This window comes from Wyeomyia smithii, chromosome 2 (assembly GCF_029784165.1).
Source record: "Wyeomyia smithii strain HCP4-BCI-WySm-NY-G18 chromosome 2, ASM2978416v1, whole genome shotgun sequence".
Lineage (NCBI taxonomy): Eukaryota > Metazoa > Arthropoda > Insecta > Diptera > Culicidae > Wyeomyia > Wyeomyia smithii.
Window position 1 is genome coordinate 55,012,764 of NC_073695.1, and position 25,098 is coordinate 55,037,861.

Below are 25,098 nucleotides of genomic sequence, written 5' to 3' on the forward strand. Positions count from 1 at the left end.
AGGACAGTGCTAACCTCCCACCTCGAGTTCAAATTGGTGGTGATGAAATCGAGGTGGTTGATGAGTTCGTGTATCTGGGCTCACTGGTAACTGCCGACAACGATACCAGCAGAGAAATTCAACGGCGCATTATGGCAGGAAATCGTGCATACTTTGGTCTCCGGAGGACGCTCCGATCGAGTAGAATCCGTCGCCGCACCAAGTTAATCATCTACAAGACGCTGATCAGACCGGTAGTCCTCTACGGGCATGAGACATGGACTATGCTCGTGGAGGACCAACGCGCCCTTTCGGTCTTCGAGCGGAAGGTGTTGCGTACCATCTTCGGTGGACTGCAGATGGGAAACGGAGTGTGGAGAAGGCGAATGAACCACGAACTGCAGGAGCTGCTTGGGGAGCCATCTATCGTTCACACCGCTAAGATAGGCAGGTTGCGGCGGGCTGGACATGTTGTAAGGATGTCAGACGACAGCCCGGTAAAGATGGTTCTTGAAACCAATCCGTCAGGGACGAGACGGAGAGGTGCACAGCGGGCAAGGTGGCTCGATAAGGTGGAAGACGACCTGCGGACCCTACGCAGACTGCAGAGCTGGCGAACTGCAGCCATGGACCGAGTGGAATGGAGACGACTCTTACGTACAGCAAAGGCCACACCACGGCTTGGGACTGTTTGGTAAGGTAAGTATGCCATTATATCATTGAAAAGAAGTATTTTTAACGAATGAGCTTTCAATCCAGGTACATCCATTCAATCCAGGTACATTGTTAGATGTTTTGATCATTACTCAAACAAAAAACTGGTTGTCAAGTAGAGCCACTTGTACAATATGTTGATTCAGTCATTCGGTCTGCGATTCATTATCGTTTCCTGTTCCGATTGAGTAGTGAAAAGGCATGCCAGTCGCATACAGATATGTGTGCACGAATTAGATTTTTTTCACGTTGTAGGAATAGTGTATTTATTTATTCATGTTACGACATAATGGTTAAGAAATAAATCGTTTTCATCTTATATATTCGCCAAAAACGTCTTCTGATTAGGCCGTAACATGATGTAGAACATAATTTTTTGACACCCAAGATGTTCTGGGTTATCAAAACGTTCAAAGCCGATTGAAAAACGAGGTAAAAATCCATGGTAATGATTACCTTACCTGTCAAGAAGTGATCAATGTTTACGTTTACGTTTAGTATAGACTGATGTAATTTGGCCTTTAACTTTTGCAAACCGTACCTGACACCTTTTGGCTGCAAAACCTATAGCCAGAGGGGTGAAACAAAATAAACGGCATACCTAGAGAATACGCACAGTCAGTAAAAAATGCATGTTCTTGTATAAAAAGAATCGCATAACTCAGCAAACAACATTCAACCTTTGCACCCATCGTAGTTGTACTTGCACAGATAAAAAGACTAAACATTCGCTTTTGGTTTTATTCAATTCTTGGTAATCATCAGATAGGAACTGTTTGTCTGTGGTTTTAGCGTTTATGGGTGATAAAACATCATTTCGTAGAACTGATTTGATATGGTTCGAAAAACCGCACTGAATACCCGTAGTGTGTGTGTACTTATGTAAGGGCATGTTTTGCGGCTTGGATTGCAATCGATGTACTTGAGCTAGTAAACTAAACCCTTCTGTTCTTTTCTCTCTCTGGCGGTAAGTCAGTTGATCAGTTAATAATGCGTTTCTGCAGATGCAAATGTAGCGAAATAGATTGCCTGTCAGTTATCATAGACAGGTGGTACAAAGCATGTTCTGTTTTTCTAATTGCATCCTTGTTGGTAGCAACAAGCGTCTTACTGCTGTTATTGGCCTGCCATTTGTGCACAAATTGCTGTGGCTTCTTGTGTCAGTGGCGAGGTTATTTGAATATACATAGCATGATGACACTATTTCTATCCGGTTGTCAGCTAAGCTGGCTGACATTGAATCGTGGATAGCGTGAACGTTACTACAATGCGGGATCTTGTTGTTATTTAATCTTGAGTTTTTTTTGCCATTGAAGCATAATGCAGCATAATGAACCAATTACAAATTAGCGGACTTTCTGTTTAATTTATACTTCCGGTAATGCACACGCTCAGTTGTGTTTGTCAAATCGTTTCTAAGTCGTACGAAAGCCCGTTAACGAGCACGTAATTAGTCCAGATCAATTTCTGTCCCAGCAATTTTCATCAAACATTCATGAAGCTTCATCCAGGCACGATTACAAGCCTTTCATTAATCCAACCAAAATTACCTATCGGCCGTAATCATCAGATGCATCATTGATACACTCGACAGTACGAATGTGCGGACGGACGACGGTGAATCTAATCTATCGGATATTCCACACATACGACCAACAAGTGCTTAGAAGTATCTTCAAAACAAACACAAATACAGTCGCCACAGGAATACAATCTGTGATTCCGTCTTTAACCGAGTCGATCCTGAAGCTATATCTATGCTCTCGCTCTGCATCAGTGCTAAGAGATGAAGTGTTAAATATTAATACATCAATTAAGCCCTCAATGCAATACCACGTTCGTACCTTCTCGTAATTCACTACTGCGATGACCGCTGCGGGTATGGCAGAGTTTGTCTATTGATTGCCGCGAGGGGGTTAAGCTCAAATATCTCATTCGCAGAACTGTTGAATTTGAATCATTCGACAAAAGAAGCCACCCCCCTTTCCCCATTGCAGCGGATGCCTAAGTGTTCAGTTTCAACAACCCAATTAATTCAAATATTTGTTCTTCTCGTGTCTCGTTTATGGTAATGTCTTCACGTAACTGAAATAAATTATTTACGACAACGACTTCGCACCATCCGCAAACAAATCTGGACAAAAAAAAATCCCGACAATTTATCCGGCACAGAGCGATGAGACTAGTGTCTGACTTCTACAATGAGAGTATCGAACCATCACTAGGAGCAATCACAAATCCACTAACACAAGTAAATATCCGAGCAGGGTAGGGTAAATCTCACCAACAAATAAAGTAATTAACTATTTGATATAATTCACCATGCAGGCAGTTTCGAGTGATAGCTAATTGGGCTGGTCGTACTTTGGAGGATGAAAGTTCCCTATTCTAAAAATATGATCAAAATTTCTATCAGAACTTTCCTTTCCAAATGTGTCACGACCCATCCAGGGGAGTTTTCCGAACGATACTAATGTTCAGTTCTCCATCTCTTTCTCCCACTTTTATTTTTCCACCGCGAATCACCACCTAGAGCTACGTATCCGTGGACAGTCTGACGCCCTGGGGCATTCGCGATTGTAGCAGCAATCGTCCCCGACCAGCGGACTACAGTCACATACTCAGCCCAGAGGACGGTTCCCGGTACGAGGCGAGTCCTTTTCCGGAAGATGATCAGATCAATCAGCGGTTTTTAATCTGGTAAGTAGAAGTATGAAATTCTTAACAGTTTTGTGATAATGAACTTTTCAACTGCCTTATTTATTGGCAATTTCTGATTTTTTTTTATTATTTTTGGAACACTAGAACAATTTTGAAAGACGAACAAGAAAAAAATGTCAAAATATTAAAGTTCTAAATCTTAGGGTAAGGAACCAATTTTAAGTAGCTTATGCAGCCCCCTGTGCATTGATTCAAAAAACTCGACACATTTGCATATGGGTCATTCATTTCAAGTGTGCAAAAATAGAGACAAACGTGTAACAGATCTCCTCAGATTTAGCTCAAATTTTGTGGAATGGTTGATTTGAGGTCCTTATACAAAAATCACAATTTTGGTGCCGAACAGGTCACCCCCGCCCCGTGAGACCCACCCTTGCCATAGCTGGTACTCCTACCCTATTTGTTTTTCTTACTATGACGTTTGTTTTGTATTCGTTAAGGATGATTACGATGAGAGCATCTATAACAGCTCGCTTTTAAAATAAGAATTCAAATTGAAAAATTAGTAGTTTCTTAAGAATACTGTAACTCGAGTGTTTTCTCATAATACCTCTACGTAATAGTTGTTTTCACGGTAAAATATTCTCAGCAACACGATGCAATTGTCAAGTTTGAAATCAAAATATACATATTGGCCGAAAAATGCAATTTAATTTTTCAACTGTAAAAATTACATATCTGGCAACACTGCCAGGCAATTTTTTTTTGGATTTATTAAATAATTTTCTTGAAATTGTATTATTCAGAATGTCCATAATCAAGCCAGTTCTGAAGATATTTATTAGCAGATTAATAATAAGAAATTCAATAAGTTGAGTTTTGCTCATAATACCTCGGAGTGATAAGTGTTTTTTTATGTAAAATTCCAGAAACACAATGGAATTGTTTAATTTGAAATCAAAATATGCTCGTTCGTCGAAAAATGCAATTTAAATTTTCAAATGCAAAAACAACATATCTGACAACACTGTCGCTCAAAAATGATTTATTTTGGAATCCTCAACTAATTTTTTTCAAAATTCTTGTGTCAATTTATTTCTAGACATCATGCTTTTGAAGCTATAATTAAAAGAAAACAAGACCTTTTGACGAAAAATTGCACTTTTTTCAAAAAAGGGGAGGCTCTCACGGAGCTGGGGGTGAAGCAATCGGCACCAAAATTGGGATTTTTGCAAAATGACCTTAAATCAACCATTCCACAAAATTTTAGCCAAATCTGAGAAGGTCGCATACATGAGGTGTGCACACTTGAGATGGAATGACCAATACTATCTTTTTCTATCTCGGTACTTATCTGCAGATTGATTTAGTATACTGTCGAATACTTTTATAGCGACGTCGCATGGGACTGTCGTTATAGCGAAATGTCGCAATAATACGAAGATTTTTTTTATATGTAGAACAGAAGGTACCGTTGAGAATGTCGTTATAGATTTAGCAATGTCGTTATAGAGAGATTCGACTGTACTATTGTCGCAATAAATAATGACAGTTATGAGTTTTGGTATGCCGTTATAGAAAAAAAGTCGTAATAGCGAAATATCGCAATAAAACGAAGAATTTTAGTATAAAACTTAGGAGCCTTTGAGAATGTCGCTTTAGCGAGATTTGTCGTTACAAAAATGTCGTTTTAGAGGGATCCAGCTGTACTTTCACAAGAATCAATCAAAGTTCCTAATCGAGGGATACTATTTAATCCCCCTGAACGTATTGTTAGCAGTCTGCATTTGTTTTGAAGGGAGTTTTCTTCTGCAACCAGAAAATGTTTATTACTTTGATTGTTTTTTTTTTCGATTCATGTCGATTCAAAAAACTTTCTGTGGTAAAATCATATTCGTAAGACAGCTAGTCTTCGAAATTGTCGATATTGATCGAAATTCAGGACCCGACCGTTGAAACTGACGACAGTAGTGGTTTCGTTGAATTAATTGAATTAAAATTTGTGAAAATTATCGATTTATTTTAGTCTCCGAAATGACGAAATGTTATTAACAACTTCGTTGTTGAACACGGCAGTGATAAATCCATCCGATGTATTCCGGAACACTTGAGCACTCAGTATCAACTGCAGCTTACGAGAGACCGATGCAAAAAAACACATTTGACGTAGATAAATCTCATACCTATCAGCATGGTTACAGTATTTACGTCAATAGGCCAATCACCGGCTTCATGCATACTAGTTTTTATCAACCGTTTAGTTTGCTTGATTTGTACTTCGGTATTAATCATTACCGGTGATATCGAACGGTACATTTGTTGCTTTAGTTTGAAATTTTATTTGGATTAGATCAGGATTGGGAGAAGTAACAGTATTTTATTTGAGATTTTTATTGAAGAAGCATCGAAAACATGTTACTCACGTGCTGCTAATTATCAAAAGAATATATTCGTAAGTGAACTTCCATCATAATTATATAGTATCGCAACAGCGCAGCTGTTCGAAAAAAAAAAAACATTTATTGACATTATATACTACATTCTTGCCCAAGACAAAGTAGGAGAAGCCCTAGCAGTGAAGCACGAGGAATAAACATTTTAAAGCAAATATTTTCCCACCCTTCACCCAGTGCACCGCACCACTCCGAGGACTAATAATGGTGGTTCCCTGAGCTTCAAACCACAATCCTAAAGCAGCCTTTGTCCATCATTGCAGGGAAGGTGACATTTCGCTGCTGGCAGTCGATGCAATTACCAATACCACCGATGAAACACTGACCGAGAAGAATCGCATTTCGAGGAAGATTTTCGGCCGAGCCGGTGCTGCCCTGACATCTGCCGTGATACACGACGTTGGACGTAAGTAGCTGCATTAGTGTGCCTACCAATGTAGGACATCATTTGATTCACCTTATTTTAGGATGCAAAACAGGTGAAGTTTGCGTAACACCAGGATTCTTTCTACCTGCGAAGTATATTATTCACACCGTTGGCCCGGTCTACAGTGACAAATACCGATCGGCTGCCGAAAGTACACTGCATTCTTGTTATCGGTAAGTGACACGGATTCATTTGGTGACATGAATATTATCATACACTATTTAGGTATAGAGTGGAAGAACTATTTTTTGAGTCAAATCATACTTTTACCCCACTACCCGGTAGCGAGATACAATTTTAATTGTTCAAGGAGAAACGCTGGTAGTTTCTAGTGTAATGTGTGGAACGGAAACAACAAAGTCGAAGTAGCTAATTGCGTGCTAAGGGATTTGGATATAATGTTTTTGTGTATTCACTCAAGGGCCTTCCATGTTAGGTGTTATTTATGGAGAATAGCCCGTATGATAACAGTTTATATTTAAGTAGTTTTACTAATTATAAACAAATGCCATTCTGCCAGTTTCAACCGACGTAGCAATAAAGATTGCCTTTTCTCTGAGTTAGCTTTAAATAGCTGTTACTTTAATCAAGCAGCTGCGCTGTTCAATATGTCTTAATGTGTCTGTTTGTCGTGGATTGATTCATGATAAAACCTCTGAAACAAATTTCAGAGTCTTATCTGTCAAAATATAACCGTAAAAGCAAAGCCTTGGTGCTACATTCCGTTGCGGACAGATTTCGCAGCCAACTGTCAAGTGTACAGGACACAATCGCGGGGCTAGCGCTACGATCCTACTTATACTAACAGTCTCTCCCGAGCTGAGACTCGAACCTACGACAACTGGCTTGTTAGGCCAGCATCGTACCACGAGGCCAGCTGGGAGGGTGGTATATAACCGCAATCCATTCGAAAACAGCGTTAAATTCAGACACCATAAATTTAACTAAAGCTCTGTGAAAAAACTGAAATTGAAATCGAGTTGTGTTTAGGAGATTTTCAGTTCTTGGAATGTTTTCGGGTGTAAAAATTATATCTTATTGCTTTCTACTTTATATAACTTTTTTTCATTTATAATTTTTTTTCAAGAAAAATACTGAAGTATTTCAGCAGTTTATCTATCTATATTCAAGTTTGTGGTATCATTCGATATTAACTGAGCAAAAAAATGTTAAAACGTCTTAACGACCTTCTCAAATTTGACTCGACGCTTGGGGAATTGATCATGCAAGGTCACTGTGCAAAAATCCCAACTTTTGTGCCGATTGGAGCAAAAGGACCATTGCTCCAATCGGCACAAAATCCATTGGACCATCCCGTTGATACAAGTGTCATTTTTCGTCAAAAACCTTAGATTGTATTTCATTATAGCCAATGTCCAGAAATAAACTAATACCTAAATTATTTTTTGCAGAAAAATAATCGAGTAATCAAAAAAAAATCATATTTAGGCGGCAGTAATGGCAGATATGTTCTGTTAGCATTTCAAATAAATTTCTTAGTATTCTTTGCATTTGAAAAATCAAATTGCATGTTTCGGAAAAATGAGTATATTTTAACTTTTAATTTGATAATTTTATTATGTTTCAGAATAAATTCTACACGAAAAACATTTATCATTCCGAGGCATTATGAGCAAAACTCAAATTTCAAATTTGATAAATTTAGTCTATTTTATTCTGGATTCAGGCAATTTTCTTTCCTAAGCTTTTCTTATAATTGAAATTCGAAGTTGTTTTCTGACGATTAAATACATCCAGTGGCGTAGCTAAAGGGGGAGGTTTAGGATTCAACGAACTTTTTTCCGAAACCAAATGTCTTAAGAATGCATAAATGTAATTTCGAAAAAAAATTCAGAAAAATCGACTTTCTGTCTCCAGTTTAAAAACCTACTGACTCGACGATCTATCCATTTCTAAGACATTTGGCACAAACAACTTTTCCGATATCAAAAATTTTATGCTTTTTTTCATCGGCCAAAAAAAGTAAAGCTTTAACCGCTTTAAGGTAAGACTTCCGAAAGTCCGATTGCCAATGCTAAATTAATCTTTTAGACCTTAGCCAGGGACTTGTGATAGAGAACTCTCTGTACGTGCGGAGAAAATAATGGCCGCTTGAGTTCAAGAATAATATTAGATTGGTTTTATTAAGCAAATTCTACTGATACCCGGAGAGAAATAATTTTCTTTTTCAAATTTTCCACCTGTCTTTTGAAGCTTTTTACTTTTTGGCCTCGAAAATTTTCTCGCTTATTTTGTTTTTGTTGTCTACTCATTGCGCTGCCATGCAGTCGTCGTTGCTTCTTTCGTGGGAAACAAGGTGTCTAATATTAGCACTTTATTATGACAAAGGAATGTTGGGAAAATGTACTTATTTAGACTATGCAACAGAAGGTTGCATCAAATGTCTGTATGTGAGAATAAAATTTTGTGACAGTATCTCTGGAAAAAGGGCAATACGATTAAGTTGGAATTTTGCATGGGGGCTTTTTTCGAGGAGACAAAACTTTTCAGACCAACTGCTAAACAAATTCCAAAAGTTGCTTTGAATGTTATTTATTTGTTTTTTTGTGTATAAAATTCATCTTACTGACAGTTTTAATGAACTAATATAAAACTAATATTTAATACTAAAACTTATCCTTGCTAGAATTTACTTCAATTTAAACGAAGGATCACTATACTCAAAATATACATCCACTCGGTTAAATATATTAATGCTTGAGTCAATGGGTTCATTGCGACCGAAGTTCGAACGTTTTGTCAGTAGTGATGAAGGTCGTAAGGTTTTATGCGGTGCACGAAAATTCAACAACGACAGAAATTTTGGAGAATCTGCCTCACCTCACCGCAGCTTTATCACAAACAACACTTGTTGTACCTTGCGGCGGCGTTCCAAAGTATCTAGGTTGAGCAAGCACGGGAGCAGATTGTCAGGTTGTCGCCAAGGCAGGTTCGGAAGATATTCGTGTCCTAAAAAATCGATGTTGAAAAAGTGAAGGTGCTCAGCCCTATATTGAAAGATAATGTTATTTATAGCATTTTTGTCTAACACGCTGACTTTCTAAAAAATTGTTTCCAGGGTGCCCAAACATGATTTATGAAAAAATGACTTTTTCCAGCTACAAACCCACACTTTTGCACTTCTTTCAATTCTGTTTGAATCCTAAACTCCTACATATAATTTTTCATTTTTGTGGGGTTCTTTTTGAATATTCTGCATGGTTCAGTTCAGCATCGCATTCAGTTTTTTGACTCCCAGAGCCCATTAAACATCACAAAAAAATTAATTTTTCCCTTAATTTTTAGATAAAATCCTTCAAACATAAATAAAAAATTTTTTTTGATTCAGAACTGAATTGTTTTTTGCAAAGCGGGATTTTTGACGAAAATTTACATGAAAAAAGATCCTTGGTATCTTATCGGGGGGCTGAGATTTTGGCATTTTTATATGTGATGGAAAATTCTGCATTTTAACAAACATGTTGAATAACTGTTTTATTTTAGGAGATAAAAAATAACGATGTTCAGAAAACAAATGCATTTTTTGATGGCTGATAACTTAGTAGAAGGTTTGAAAATTCGGAAAAATCTGCGAGAAAAGAATGAAAATTGTGATTTTTAGGGCCTTCTCATAGAAAACCTCATGTTGCTCGTAATATGTAAGAGATAGAAACATGATGCCTTTGGTAAAGTTACGGTCGAAAGTAGCCTTCAAATCAGTATACATCACGTCCACCTGTGCCTTTCATTCTAGTTCAATTGTTTTTTATAATGCTGTGTTTTTGAATTGGTCGGTGACTGAACTACTCGACGGTTAATTTGAACATTGCGTGCGTTGCACGGTAGGCGGTATCGCTAATGATAGCAGGAAAACACTTCATTTCCTAAGTTGTTCTTTCCTGTTCTCTCTGCAATATTCTCTCGCACTCATTTCTCCACTGTTTTTCTAATGCCTTTTTGTAACATGATAGTAATTGCTATAGGTTAATCCATGTATATCCCCTCTACCTGCTTCTTACTTTAACACTCTGAAAATTCAAATTTTTGTCATCCAACATCATCGGTGAAAATTTGTTTATTCCTCGATTTTTGATTTTATTTGACAAAATTGAACCATTCAATTTTTGAAGATAAATAGTGAACACAGGCTCATTAACATTTATTGCACTTTGCAAATTTCATTTATTATTAACCCCAAAAAAAAAAAAAAAATCGAGAAGGGCCCAGAATCGGCTGTTAAATGAAGCTTTGTCAGGATACCGGAACAAGAGCAAATTCCGGATTCATGTCTTGATTCTACCAATCAACAGCTCGCAGTTCCTTGTTCTCCAGTTGGTTTTGTACACGAAGGAACTTAAAATCCCGAAGAAATCTTTGATTGGACGACACTGAGGTAGATTCGTTAGGTTGCGTATTTGAGATACAAATGAAGTCGAGTGGTTGTTCAGGAATATTTGTGTTGCATTGACGTAATGTGATGATGCTTTATCTGTACAAAACGCATACCTTTCATCGGTATGGTGTTCTTGAAAAAATGGAATCAAAATTTTATTCAAACATTCGTTTTGGTGTACTTCTTGATTGATAACCAAACCACTAGGCTTGAACCATGATTTAGACAAAAAGGAAGATGTCCTTTTGACGTAGGACTACGTCTTTGTTTTCTATGCTAGATTACATTTTGTAAAATTGAAAATGAAACTGGCAAATGTTGCGTCAGATTTCAAACGGTGGATGTGGAATGTATGGCAATTGTTTGATATAATGTTTAACATTGTTGCTTTACTGCTTAATGGTGAAAATAGGTGAAATGTTCCAAAGTCAAGTTTTTCCCTGCATTTCCCTCGTTATTGCCTTGCTTCCCGAGCACGGATAACAATAACATAGACGGAATAAATTCCACTGCCTACATATTCTGACTCAACAAAGTGTTTTGTTTCGTTTCTCTTTCTCGAGACTGCGTGGCCACGCTTTCAACGCGAAAATTTAAGCTCAATTCGATACTAAAGATCGCGTGTAGAAAATTCAGAAAGAAGAAGAGTGTTTCGACGCCACTTTGTGCAGAACTGTGCAGACATAAACCAAACAAAAAGTACTGGCATGAAGAGAAGAGAAAGCTTTCATTTAAATATTCTCATTTCTCTCTGAGCGCGTTTATTGTTGAATATGTGCACTTCAAGAAAACTGCAAATTTTTAGTTTTCACCCGTTATTGAAAACCATGTCTTCCGATGCCTTCAAAAATGCTAGATATTTAGTAATTAAAACCAAAATTTTAAAGAAAATAAGGATTTTGACCGAAAAATTGCACCCATGGTCCATGGAGTGAGGGATGATCCTATCAGCATTAAAGTTAAGATTTTTGCATAGTGACCTTATGAACAATTCTCCCTTTTGAACCAAATCTGAGAAGGTCGTTGACACGAGGAGTACACACTTGAAATAACCCATTTTAAAGCCAATTTCAAAACAGTTATATACCATTTTAATTTTTTTATTGCGTTGATAACACTGGTCAAAGGAGGTTTTGCCCTATAGTTCAAACTAGAAAAATATGGAAGATTATAAGTCGGAAGTGCGTGAAAATTTCCGAGAACCTCGTGAACAATTACTCTGTGGCCTTTTGACGCACTTCTATTTTTGCTTTGGGGAGCTCCGTAGCCGCAAGGTTACAGAGTCCGCCTTGGTAAGCGGATGGTCGTGGGTTCGAATCTTAGTAGAATCAGGCCATTTGGTTGCCAGAGGACTTTAGCGTGGGTTTATTCTCAGGCTTCCCACCATGTACCTTTCCTTCAATCTAAATTCTACAGTACCTCTGTTGACTCTCCTTCTAACAAAAATAAGTCCCTGTTATAATAAAACTGGTGTGAGTAACGTATGAAAGTTCTCTCCAGGGAATTGTAATTAGGCGATATTGTTAGGAGGGACAGAGGCTCGGTATAGTAGAGTAATAAGCTTGAAACGGAAAGGTAAAACTTACACACAACCACGGATATGAATAATAAGCGTATCACTTACTATCAATAGTGATACTGCCAATAATATGAAGTGCGGAATACAGAAAACACTTGGGCAATATCATAATAGATCTAATCTCTGGTCGCAGGCAGTGATGAACCCACACATGAAAAAAAAAATCTTTGCTGAGGGCACCAAATTAACAGCAATGGTTAAAAAGCTATAATCTTTCAGATATTTCCTGTTTGAGCTCTGGGAAAAATATTTTTGCTCTTATCGACCGGTTTCATTCGGAAATGGTAGAGAGTGTGGCAAATTAAAACTAATAATACTAATTCCAAAGATGTGTGAAAAAAGTGTGAGTGGTTCATTAAATTGACTTTTCTGTAAAAAAGGAGTGGAATAGCCCAGAAACCCCTTCTAAAAGAAATTGAAAGTAATCAAATCGGCTGCACAGAAAGTTTTAAGATAGATATTTTTTCCTTCAATACGGTTATTGCGCTTGGCGACCGCATATTTCACAGTTGCTGATGTGAGCTAGTAATCTGGCACAAAGAACTACCGTAAGATGACTATTTTTGATTACCTTCGATGAACAACAATTCAGTGCTTCTGCTTTTGTATACATCGATAACGGCGCCCGCTACGTTCTTACGAGGGAATGAAGAGAGAAAGTGTAACAATCGTTGTTGTCGGAGACTGAATTTACCTCTGCATCTCCAACGATTGTGACGGAAAGAAAGTCACAAATTCGTCACCACGGTACCCGATGTTGCTCAAGATATCAATCAACTCTTGTACAGGTTGCGGCCTAAACGCTGATTAGACTCTGATTGGTTGATCTCAAAGACTGATGTTCTAACTCATTCTCGAATGCATAAATTTGAACCAGATTGCAAAAAAATATTTTAATGAAGATGCATCAGCACGAACTATGAAACAAATTGTACAATATTTATTCTAAAATCTAAGAAATCTATTCTTTATCCTTAAGCTCCTTAAAAAACTGTTCATGAAAGTGATACTCTGAAACTGTTCAATAGTTTTAAAGAAATAATCAATTTGGGGATTTCGAAGCGAAATATTTGGCTCTCATCTAAAATTACCTAGCCGTAGCACATGAATACAATACTATGAATATAATTTGACACGAAATATAATTTTGCTCCCAGCAGACAATCACACTGAAAATCAAAATCCAATTTCTTGGACAACATTTTCTGGTCTCTAGGGTTCAACGTGCTTTCGATAATATCGATTTCTGAGCGTTTTCAGTTTTCCAGAAAATAGAGGTTGCCGTTATGGGATTCAAAGAACCATTTATCTTTGTTTTTCAAGGCGTCGCACAGTGCGTTGAGCCATAGACAAAAATCGTTTTTATTTCTCTTTTATTTGGATGCACCAAGTACCCAGAAGTGTTCACAGATATCTCTTGGGTTGTGAACAAGTATTGGTGGGCTTTGGGAAGCATCACAAATACTAATACAAGCATAGCAAGCGTTAGCGTTCAGAGCAATCATTAGTTTCTCATTTCGTGCTAAATTGTCGCGCGTTTTCTAAACGTTGGTAAAACTTTATTACTTCGTGTATTCCAATAACACAAAATGGAAAATAACAACCAAGGTTAGTGCAATATATTTCATTGATAGAGAGACTTGGTTTTGATTGCGTGTTTGATTAATCGGTATCATGAGTTGGTGAATGTATTAATCCTTAAAAAACGCGAACTCAAACTTTCGTTAGCGTTTTAAAAAAAGTTCCACCGAGTTCCTCTCTAAAACATACATCAAAAGTTTGCTTGAAGTGTCCTCTACAAAATATATAAAAATTAGCTGCAACTTCCTGCAACTCTGAGAGATTTTTTATTTTTCGTATGTCAATGCCGATCGCTCGTGAAGCGGCAGATATTTGAAAACTGGTTTAACTGCAATGCAAGCAAAAGAACACCATGTTTATTTCGTTATTGTCTCTACCAGAAGACACAGTTGAGCATGTTTATGAAAATTTGCACAAGTTTTCTGCTGTATATTGTCCGATATTGAACTCGAAATGGGAGAAATGCAATAGAATAAAAAAGTATTTTATGTAAAATCATGAAATTTGTTGGAGTCACCGCTTGCTCTTCCTCGATTCGGTGAGAATAATAATTATGAATACAACCACATTTCTTCTCGTGAGCGTCCTCAGAAACTTCTTGGAAGCTGCTCAACCAGAATTAAAAAACGGCGAGTTGCAGAGCTCGTTGAAAATAACTCCCCAAAAGAATTAGTATTTGCTGCTACCGTTTCGAACAACTATTCCAATTCGTCTAAAAATGACCCAAAACTTGACATGATAATATAATATGCATCATGAAGAAATTTAAATTGTTTGTTACTATGAAGATTAAATATACAAAAAATAATAAAAATTATACGTAAAAGAATACCTAAAAAAATCTTTTTTTTTGTTATAATTGCGCATAAGTCACTTTTGCAATTATGTAAAAGTAAGTAAAATATAGAAACCGCAGTTTTCGTTACAATGTACAACTTTTACAAAGAGATTAACGTTTTCTGGTATAGGATGAGTGCGTTGGCGTTTGGAACAGTTTTGAGATTAAGTGTATCACATAAGACTTTTATGCATTTGGTAGCTCTGAAGGTAACGAACAACTTTCCTTGTTACATCAACATGTTTTATCGACAAAATCGTGTAGTTTTGATTTTTGTCCCGTCTTACCCTACATTCAACGCACTGTGCGTCGTCTCAGTTTAGCAAACACTACCCGGACGAACACTCAGGTTTCGCATTGATTTTCTAGGGTTGCTTTACATTAGAATTGTGGGCGTCCTCGATAAGGAATTCGCTTTAGCTGGTTTGCTTTAACTCTACACTAACTAGTAGAGAATCATGAGTGTGAATTTCCAGAATAGAGTTCAAAGAGAAGGTTTTCCATGTGCGAGTCACATGGATTCTCTCCGTATTGGGGAATTTTCTGTGTGTTAGTTAGGATATTTCAGGATGTATTTCAATATTTTTTCTAACTTTTTGAAACATTTTTGAAACTGAAAGTCTCCCTCTGGCATATCAAAATGGCAATACAGACTCCGATTTTGAGTTTCTGGGCATGTTTCTGGATCTGGAACTATTTATATATGCTATATGCTGCTTTATGTGGGCTATATTCCACGAATTGAAATATCAATATTGGAGAGTATTTTCTAACATTTCTCTTAGTTGGTCGGCGTGCGACCAGACCGAACCAAGCACCATATTTTTGAAAATTGAGTTATTAGTGGATGTGAAAACCATTAATCTATCTTTCATGAAAAAACGCAATCATTTGAACAGTTAATAATGATATTATAACAAAAATTCTTTGCAGCAGCTTGCAGAAAACATACGGAGGGATCAAACTTTAAACATTGATTACTCAAATAATGTTTTTGGCGCTTGGTTCGGCCTCGTCGCACGCCTACCAGTTGTAATCAATTTATTTTCTTCAATTTTACCCAGTTTCCTAGGAAACGGAACCCGTCATCTAAGATTTCCCATATTGTAGAGCTATCAGATCAATTTCCGCAGGTTTCCACCAATTGAAAATTGAATTTGAAAAAAACTTCAGATTTCCGGCCTTTCGGCTTCCAGACCTGACCGAGAACCTGAAAATATTTTTATAGCCAAAAAAAAAAAAAACATTTTATTCACATCAAAAATTTCACAAAATGTCAAAAAATCATTCGCAGTGACGAAAATATCAAACACGAAAAAAGCCGAAATTGCATTTTATTCACCAGAGGAGATACCAGTAGTTGTGATATGAATAGTAAGTGATAATTGATTGACAACATAATAGGGATAGAAAAAAGGATAAATCACTAGAAAATGTTAACAAAAATTAGATGACAGTTAAAGGTAGTTCGATGGAAGTAAAATTAATAGGTAAAATATTGGGGTTCAGAATAAAATTATCTCTTGTTATGAAGACCCGAAATTTGTATTTGCTCTCACTAACTTTTTCCCAACCAAGTTGATGATTGGTGTTGACTTTTTTATTGTAAAACAATGAAAGGCAGCTTTAAGCATAACTCTCACTGTCAGTTTTGATTGTCACCGTCTTCATTTCTTATCTTCCAGAAACGTGTTGTACAAAGCGAAGGAGCTAGGATTAAGAACCGTTGCTCTATGTGATATTAGCTCAGTGCAGAGAAATTTCCCCCCGGACACTGCTGCACACATAGCCCTAAGTAAGTATCGCAAAAACCCAGGGAACCTAGTTTCTAGCCTTGAACCAATCTTATCTGTGTTTTGTAGGAACCATTCGTCGTTTCCTGGAGCAATACCGCACCGAGATTGTGATAGTTTGCCTTGAGCCGAATGAGCGCGGCATCTACGAGGTACTAGCACCGCTTTACTTTCCTCGCGATCCACTCGAGGAGCGAAGTGCCCTGTGGCAGTTGCCCAAGGACGTCGGCGGTACGTATGGTGAACCGCAGCTAGCCGATCGCCAGATCCGCATCATTCGCAATCCGCAGCATTCTGTCATGATCGAAGGTAAGTTATACGATGTTTATCAACATCCAATTACCATCCATCAGTGCTTTACTCCTCCTCCGCATGCTACTCGAAATGAAGTTAAATCGTTCGGGTGTACACGAACGTCAACTTTGTTCGCACGCGATCTTCAAATTTATTAAATTGCACGCGCCAAAATTGGCCTTGAGACAAGAGCGGGCTGGCCGCGATTGCGAGGTCGATTTCCGACAGTCACGGTTTCCACTGTTGACAACGGTTCGGCAGCGGCAGTGACCTTAGGCACTCAGGAAGGGCGGAAATCGATTTCGGTTGCTTGGTTGGCTTCTCTGTCGGAACCATTGCTGGAGACCGTTGCATACATGCAGGCTACATGCTCATAATTGCTTCTGTTGATTTATCGATTTCGCTGTCGTGGGTTTGTTATTTTTTTTTTGCATTCTGTAGATAAAAGTTCAGCTCGTTTTGGCGATGGAGCAGCCCATTTCGGAATGCAGTGCAGGGCCATGGCTCTAGTCTTTTGAGGGTTGTCTCAACAAGCAGTATGAATCGCTGATAGCAGCCGGATGTGTGCTTTGAGTTTATCGTACAAAAACAATGGTTGAAAAGGTGTCATCGGGTGGAGGCGAATTCTACGATTTTCGCTTGGGATGTAAGTTTTGACTGGTTTGGCTCAAAATCCGGCTACGAGCCGGAGATAAGAGTATGTTTTGTTTGTGGCCGCGTGATGTTTGTCGGTACATGAATATTTTATTTTGCGTTTTTTGGGTTGAATGATGGTGCATAATTGAAATTCGAGGAGAATCACCAGTGTCAGTGAATAACGGTGACCTAGCAGAAATTGCATGAATTTACCTAGTTGTTGAAAAGCATAACGAGTAAAATAAGAAGAAAACTCGCTCGGAATTACCCTCATGAAAAAAATATTATGCATGTTTTTACTGGACTAACCGGTTCAAATCACGAATTCATAAAAATAGTATGCGCGGGAACGCTCTCCCAACATCATGTTAAGCTCATCCTCGTGTTCGATATGTTAGTTTGTAATGATAAGATAATTTCGGTGTTCAATAGATAAATGGTCCGAAGAAGTGTGGCTCATTACAATACAGTGTACAATTCTAGTGGAACGCGACGGCAACTTTATCGACAACACCGGCACTGACTGGTACGGACGGCCGAATGAAGTTTATGTGCGGAATTATTCAACGCAGTAATCAACATGTGAGTCACTGCACTCTGCGTGCATATCGTAGAAGGGTCACCGCAGTGCCGTATACTGGTGTTGTAGATATAGGCATACATACACGAGGCAGAAGACATTCGCCATTAGGAGAAACCCTTATCTACTGTATTTCAATCGAATGACGACGATAGCTAAATTGCCACGGCCTTCATTAACCGTTGCCGTTGGGTGCGCTGCCGTGTCGTCAAATTGTAACAATGCCTGTAACATCAGTTACCGATTTCGCTTGGCGCCAGGTGAAAGGATTTTCGAGGTGTGCTTTGGAGGGTAGTGATCATATAATATAAAGGGCGACCCATTTTTCATTGTGTTTGTGATGCAGTGTGATGCAACAGGTGGGGATATGGCTTATTTTTTGACAATAACAATAACTGCCAAAGCAATAGTTTACTACATTTTACTCGCATTCAACATGAATCGATGTGAAAAAAAAAAACTCTACTACACTGACGTTATTGTTGGACATCTGCCGTGATTATTTTAGATAAAACGTCCAGAAAAGTGACTTAAGAAAATTTCCTGAAAACCGTTGTTTAATTTACTTCGTGCTGAAATTGATTTCATTTTTTTGAAGAAGATTTTCGATTTCCTTAGAGTGGTGAAGTGAATTTTTGTCACAGTGTAATCTCTCGACAAGAGCTTAATAGTTACTCGTTTTGAGAAAAAGTGCAGAGAACAAAAACGGATTCTTTTGAGAAAAAAGACGCAACCTAAAATGACATGAAATTTGAAATTTAGAGACAGAGTATCGAAAAACTTTGTAAGAGCTGATACAACTGAACATCCAGTGGATTGCTGGGTATCTCTCAGCTGGTCTTGAGGTACAATGCTGGCCTAACAAGCCAGTTGTCGTAGGTTCGTAGCACTAGCCCCGCAATTGTCCTGTACACTAAACTGTTTGTTTAAAACTGTTGTTAGGCAAACAGGGTCTGAAAAATCATCGACTTCAGAAAACAACCCTCAAGGTATGTTTCTTGTGTTGGATATTTCACCTGTTTAGAGTGGTTTGTTTCTATGTTTCGACATAATATAATGAAATAGACCTTTATTATAACTTCTTCAACAAAAAATTGCATTTATTGTGAAAATATCAATGAAAAACAAGGCAGGGACTGATATGCGATTATTTAGGCCATCGAGTAGCTAAATACCAGTCTCAGTCGCAACCACCTTGCCTTCATTTAATATTTTATTTATTTATTTATTTATTTAATGTTTTTCTCAAGAATAATGGGCACATAATTATGTTCGGAGACAGTTTCTTTGCTGCAGTGCGAGGAAGAAGGCGGAGACGTACACCCCATATTTAAGGCCGTCGTTGAAAAAGCAAAATCTAAGGTCTAAAATCTTGGATATGCTGTCGGATGATTTCTGAGAGCTGTTTACAGCTAAGCATCTAACAAAGATGTCTCCTGGATTCTGACAATTTCATTTTGAATGATCACTTGAAATGAGCAGATCATCAACAGGGAATTTACAGCTCATAGAAAGAAACATTGCTCGAGGCTATTATTTCCTTGATTGAATTAAAAACATGCAGTATTGGTGTCTACTTAGGATTAACTTTTGGGTGGAATTTCTCTGAAACAACCTAGTTCTCTAAAACAACCTGATAATTTTTCAACAATAAGAAGCGTATAAAAACAACATAAAATATTTGTTATTTGGATTAAAGAAATAAAATATAGCCGTATTCAGGAAAAACATGTGGTGGGATTGATATGCGATAATTTTTGAGATGGGACAATTTGACCTCTTATTGATTTCTGACCATGTGCTCCGGTCACCTTGTACTTTATTTTGACAGAGGTTGTGAGAAGCCCTACTCGCAGTTTTCCTTTTAAGAGGTCCGGAAAAAAAGGTTATTCATACCTTTCCCAAAACCTAGGAGCATGTGAGACTTCGTAATGATGGTGCCACTTCTCTGCACGCCAGCCCTGTTTAGCACCTTCCAATGCGATGTTGCACATGCCAGGGGCAGCTCGTTTCGGTTCCTGATTCTGTTAATCATTTTGTAGAGGCTCCTCGTTTCGTGCCGGAAAAAGCAGCCTTTCGCCTTCGACGTTTCTTCCACCGATGGAGTCGCTTTTCAGCGGCTATAGCTGCTCAATATCTCCCTCCGTTCAAACGTGTCATCGAAAAATCCTTCCATGCCAAGGAAATTTCTCTGGCAGCTTTTCTTGATATTAAGGGAGCATTTGATGATGCATCTCACAACCAGTGCTGATGAAAGTCATTTTCCCCAGCAAAATTCTTCGAAAATTACAGCCAATCATTTTAAATTTTCACTTCTAATGATCGCAGCACTCTTTCAGATACACTAGATTTTCGTCCTAGTAACGTGCTGTTATATTCAGATGAAATAGATCGCGCGCATCGTTCACGGTTACGAAATAAAATTTGACGACAAATCCAACCAAATGATCTTCACTTCAAAGCGAAAAAGAAAAACGAACAGTCCACTCAACCAAAATGAACCTCACCGAAACACTTTTTCACTGACACTGACCGATGCCTTGACAATCTTCGTTAACTGATAAACTGGTTTTATTGTCTTGCTTCCATCGCATGAAATATAATGAGGTGTTTTGACAGTTCACTTCCATGCAAAAATATATAACTTAATGGTGTAGGCGAAATGGATTAAGTATAAATCCCTCCAAAACAACTATTATTCATTTTACTCAAAAAAGAGAATACAAACTGCGGCTAGGAGGCACCGATATAAAGCTTTCTACTGAAGCCAGATATTTGGGAATCATACTAGACCAGAAACTAAGGTGAAACATTTAAATTGACACTCTATAGATATGCAGCAGAGCCATTGGAAAAAGGTAAGGTCTCAATGAGAATAAGATAGTTGGTAACAAGGTGGACTTACAATTTGGGGTCGGCTAACTTTGCTTCTACACAGACAGTTCTAAAATGAATGGTTCCGTGGGTGCGGAATTCACAGAGCCAGGAATTATAAAATATTTTCCCAAGAAAATTTGGCCAACAGTATTCGAGCGGAAATATACGCGATAATAGAATGCGCGAGTACGTGTCTGAAAAAAAATTACCGACACACAATTTTCTGCAGTTTCTGTGATAGTCAGGCAGCAATTAAGCTCTATTTTTTGCCACTCTAAACAAGTGCGGAAATTATCGATCCGCTCATCAACTTTCTGCGAGTACTTTGCTGGCTGCTCCAGTTAATAACCGCTTGATATTCGACCGTATCTACTTCAATTTCAGTACGTTGGACAACCGGGTGCGAATCTTGCATACCACGAGGTAGTGATCCGAGTCCTCTGAGCGACCACACATCTGTAACGTTTGAAAAGTGCCGACCATCGATCACAACATGGTCGATTCAAAAGCAGGTTACCCCATTAGGGGTGCCTACAGGTGTGCTTTAGAATATTTCGGCATGCAAAATAGGTGCTACAGACAGACATGACTCTGGTTGTAGCCTCAGGCCATTATTGTTCGTAGTAGAAAGATTTTTCTTCCAAATACGTGGCGGAAGAAGTCTTCCTGTCCGACCCGCACATTTTCATCTCCGATTACGATCATGTGTTCTGGGCACTCATTGTACGTCTTTTCGATGAAATCATAGAACTTCTCCTTCTCGTCATCGTGTTACGGTCACTGATCGGCCTTCATCTAATGACACGCTTCATTTGTTTCTCAATTAGCACGAAACCGACTCCTCTTTCTGCTCAGCAATAGGATCTACCACCCCGAATTCACGTTCTCCTGCTTTCGACCCCAAGTAACACATGCAACATCTTTTACGAAAAAAATGAAAGGAAAAAGTTATAAATAAGTCATAAATAAGTTACAGGGAGAACATTAGGTTTTAATTCACTCGCAATGATGTTTTAAATCGGAATGATGTTTCAAATCGAAATAACAAGTTGAAGTTGTAAATACATTACGAATTGCTGAAAAAACTGATTTATAACATGTTTATAACTAGTTTTTTGCTTGAGAATGCAAGAGAGACAACAGTGGTGAATATGTGTTTGACAGTAAAACGTATAGTGGAGACAAAATTGAAAAATGGCCGCAAAAGTTGTACTTCAGTTTTAAATCAGTTGTAAATGTGATTTTATGGTGTGAACTATTTCTTCTTCATCAAATACAGTGCAGATCAAAAATACTGTTATAATATTTAAAATTATATGAAATATTTAAACACCCAGGGAATTTATGTTTGATTAAACATAAATAATTAATTTGACAGTAAATTATAATCAATAAATTCATCATTCAATTTACTTAAAACAAGAAAATCATTTGATCTGATCGGCCATGATTTGTTTCAATTCTCCTTTTTGTCTTGCTCAACGATCTTCGGTTTTATTATTATTATTTTGATCATCGTTATTAACCTCAGATCAATGTTTGAATATTTCTGTTTTACTTAAATTTCAAAATATATTACTTAATGCGTGGTTTAGTTAGGAGAATTTTTATATTATTTTCTGTACTACAATAATCAAGATGGTGACGGCGATTTTTTTATAGATTGTAGTAGCTTTATATTGCCTAGCTTAATTGGTTTCACGATTTTCCTCGTTTGGTTTGCTAAAAGAGTAAGAAAGTTCAAATAATTAGTACATAGTGCATGACATCTTAGTTCACCTTGATGTTTCAATGTACATTTTTTTCAATAATTATGCGATATTTTTACCGAAATAAACTTTATAGATAGTGGTTATATAACGGACAAAATCTTTGGGCAATCGGTGTACCCATTCAACGAATGCTTATAATCAACATGGCTGCCTCGTTAGCGCAAACGGCGTGCTAAAATAATATTCAACACCATTTTTCTGTGCTAAAGGCACGTTTCATAATATAATCCTATCGAAAATATATACCTGAGGCTCATTCCTCTAGAGTTTATCTGTTACTTTTTTCTTTATTTCAAATTTAAAAAGAATATGATATTGATTACTATCATATTGTGGTATTTTCGAAGCGCGTAAATTTTAACGAAGTACAAGGCAAATATTCACGACAAATCTTAAATCGCACGTAGATTTATTGTATTTAATCACTATACCAACACCCTATTCTATCAATGGATTGTCTTGATAATTTCTCAAATGAAGAGCCATGATTATTTTCGTGGGTCATCTGTTTTGTATGTGTTAGAAACAATCATCAGCGAGTGAAATTGCAACTCATTTGTGCAATTTGTTTATGACCTATTAATAACAGGCCACCATTTGTTGGTACTAGAAATGTAAAAGTGGTGGTTATAGTCGTTATAAAGTTGTTTTATATAAGTCGTGTGAACAATTCATTTGAAGTTGAATATATGTTTTATATTGGCTCCGCCCCTTGCGCTTTTTGAGTTGTTAACAAGTTGTATATAAGTTTTTACGGTATTGTTATAGTGACGAGATTTGTTATATATCAATTACCTAAACTTATTAAAGACTAACCGTGTTACTTGGGACTTCTCCTTCTTCTGGATACCTCCACATTTATATTTCGCAGCCAGGAAATCTGCGAATGTCGGTTCGTTCTAATAGTCGTTACCCGTTTTTCAATCGCCTAGGTCCATGCCGATTATTTCGTTGCATAGTATTATCTGAATTGTTCGGAGTAAATCATATTCAGTTTGCTACCTTATTAGAACTGCGATACCTAGCGGGGCTGCCGGAGAGGCCCCACATTGCATGATTCAGCCACCCGCTCTGGGTCAGACGCTGTTGTACGCTGCTCTAACATGAGGACACAGCTGCGTTCCAACTTTCTAGTATTCTTATTATTATGTACAATAAAGTGCCAATGCATGCAGAAAATTTGACCACCGAATCACAAAAAAATTCACCTTTCGAAAAAAAACCCTTTAAAATTTGTGCTCAACCAGACTTTGTTGAGTGGACCTTCGAAACGGTCAAAGTTTGACTTTTCTCCATACGATAGATCTATAAAATAACTTTTTTATTTTTTGTCAGAAACCTGCCATATGAACAACACAATCTTTTCAGGAAAATTCGAAAAGATAATCAAATTTGAACGAAAAGGTAAGAATATTTAGTCGCTTGCAAATATATGCATCTGAAAAAAAATTCTTTGATCTAAACCTTTCGTCTGGTGATTATATTTCGTTCGAAACATAGTCGAAAGTAAACATCATTATCAATATCATCATTCTGACAGCTTAGTTACAGTTACCTTGAGTGGTGTACCTCAAGGAAGTAACGTGGGACCGTTGCCTTCCACAGTATTTTCAAGAGACGTGAATGAGAATGCTTCACTAGCACATTTCCACATAAACTAATCCGGAGGCTATGAATTCAAAGCGTGCCAAAATGATTTGTCTGAATTGCTTCAAGAAACTCGCCATGACGTGGCCCACAGAATTTGTTTCCAAACAAACACGTTAGCAAAGCAGCGGCCCCAAAAACTGTATATTATTCTGCTCACAAAGGTTTACTGTATCGTCATGGAAGACTTATATACTTATGTAAAGGCGGATTTCAGACAGCTCTCGGGCCAGGCATTTTATACCGCAACAGAAAAAGGAAAGGTGGCTACAATTTTTAAAATCACCAAACTACCGAAGTTCCCGAAAAATACCTCGACTGGCAGAGCATATGGCCGTGTGAAACGCCGAAAAGTGCCAAGAAAAGTGGCTGCTACCATAAAAAAAATTAAAAGAATTTTATATTATGAATTTTGACTAAAAGAAAACCGCATTTAAAAACTCCTGTAGATCCGAACTGCGGTAAAAATGTGTAATAAATGATTTAATTGTAGTTGTCGTCTCACTACGTTCTTGTTTTTTTTTTTTTTAATTAACAATGTGACTTTGTTTGAAAAAAAGTTACCTATAAATCATTCAACGTATTGTCCATCGCTAGCCACAACTTTATCTTATTTTTTTCTAAAAGAGCTCGAATATCGTTACACTAAAAGTACTAACTTTACTTTACTTTTTTGGCTAACGGACTGTTCACCGGTCCAGGGCCGAACGAATTAGAGATGTCCAGCTTCTTCTGTCTTGGGCAGCCGCTCTCCAGTCTCCCCGTACACCAGCAGATCGTGCATCTTCTTCCACCGTGCACATCCACCGCGTGCGAGGCCTACCACGGAGTCGACGGCCTCTTCCTGGTTCTCTACTGAAGATAGTTTTGGCGG

The 25,098-nt window shown here is 37.7% G+C and overlaps 1 protein-coding gene across 7 annotated transcripts in view; it reads left to right on the top strand.

The window, feature by feature from the left end:
• The window catches only part of LOC129725481 (protein GDAP2 homolog), a 198,372-nt gene that overhangs the window by 74,337 nt on the left and 98,937 nt on the right, over positions 1 to 25,098 (top strand). For 4 of the 7 annotated variants that reach the window (XM_055681381.1, XM_055681387.1, XM_055681382.1 and 1 more), the window contains exons 1-7: positions 605 to 678; positions 2,866 to 2,944; positions 3,227 to 3,393; positions 6,071 to 6,213; positions 6,275 to 6,407; positions 16,311 to 16,420; positions 16,488 to 16,727. In XM_055681381.1, the coding sequence (XP_055537356.1) occupies positions 620 to 678; positions 2,866 to 2,944; positions 3,227 to 3,393; positions 6,071 to 6,213; positions 6,275 to 6,407; positions 16,311 to 16,420; positions 16,488 to 16,727 (931 nt within the window). In that variant the 5' untranslated portion in view covers positions 605 to 619. Of the gene's footprint in view, positions 1 to 604; positions 679 to 2,865; positions 2,945 to 3,226; positions 3,394 to 6,070; positions 6,214 to 6,274; positions 6,408 to 16,310; positions 16,421 to 16,487; positions 16,728 to 25,098 lie in introns of those variants that run through there. The other 3 variants (XM_055681384.1, XM_055681385.1, XM_055681386.1) reach the window with 1 other exon arrangement.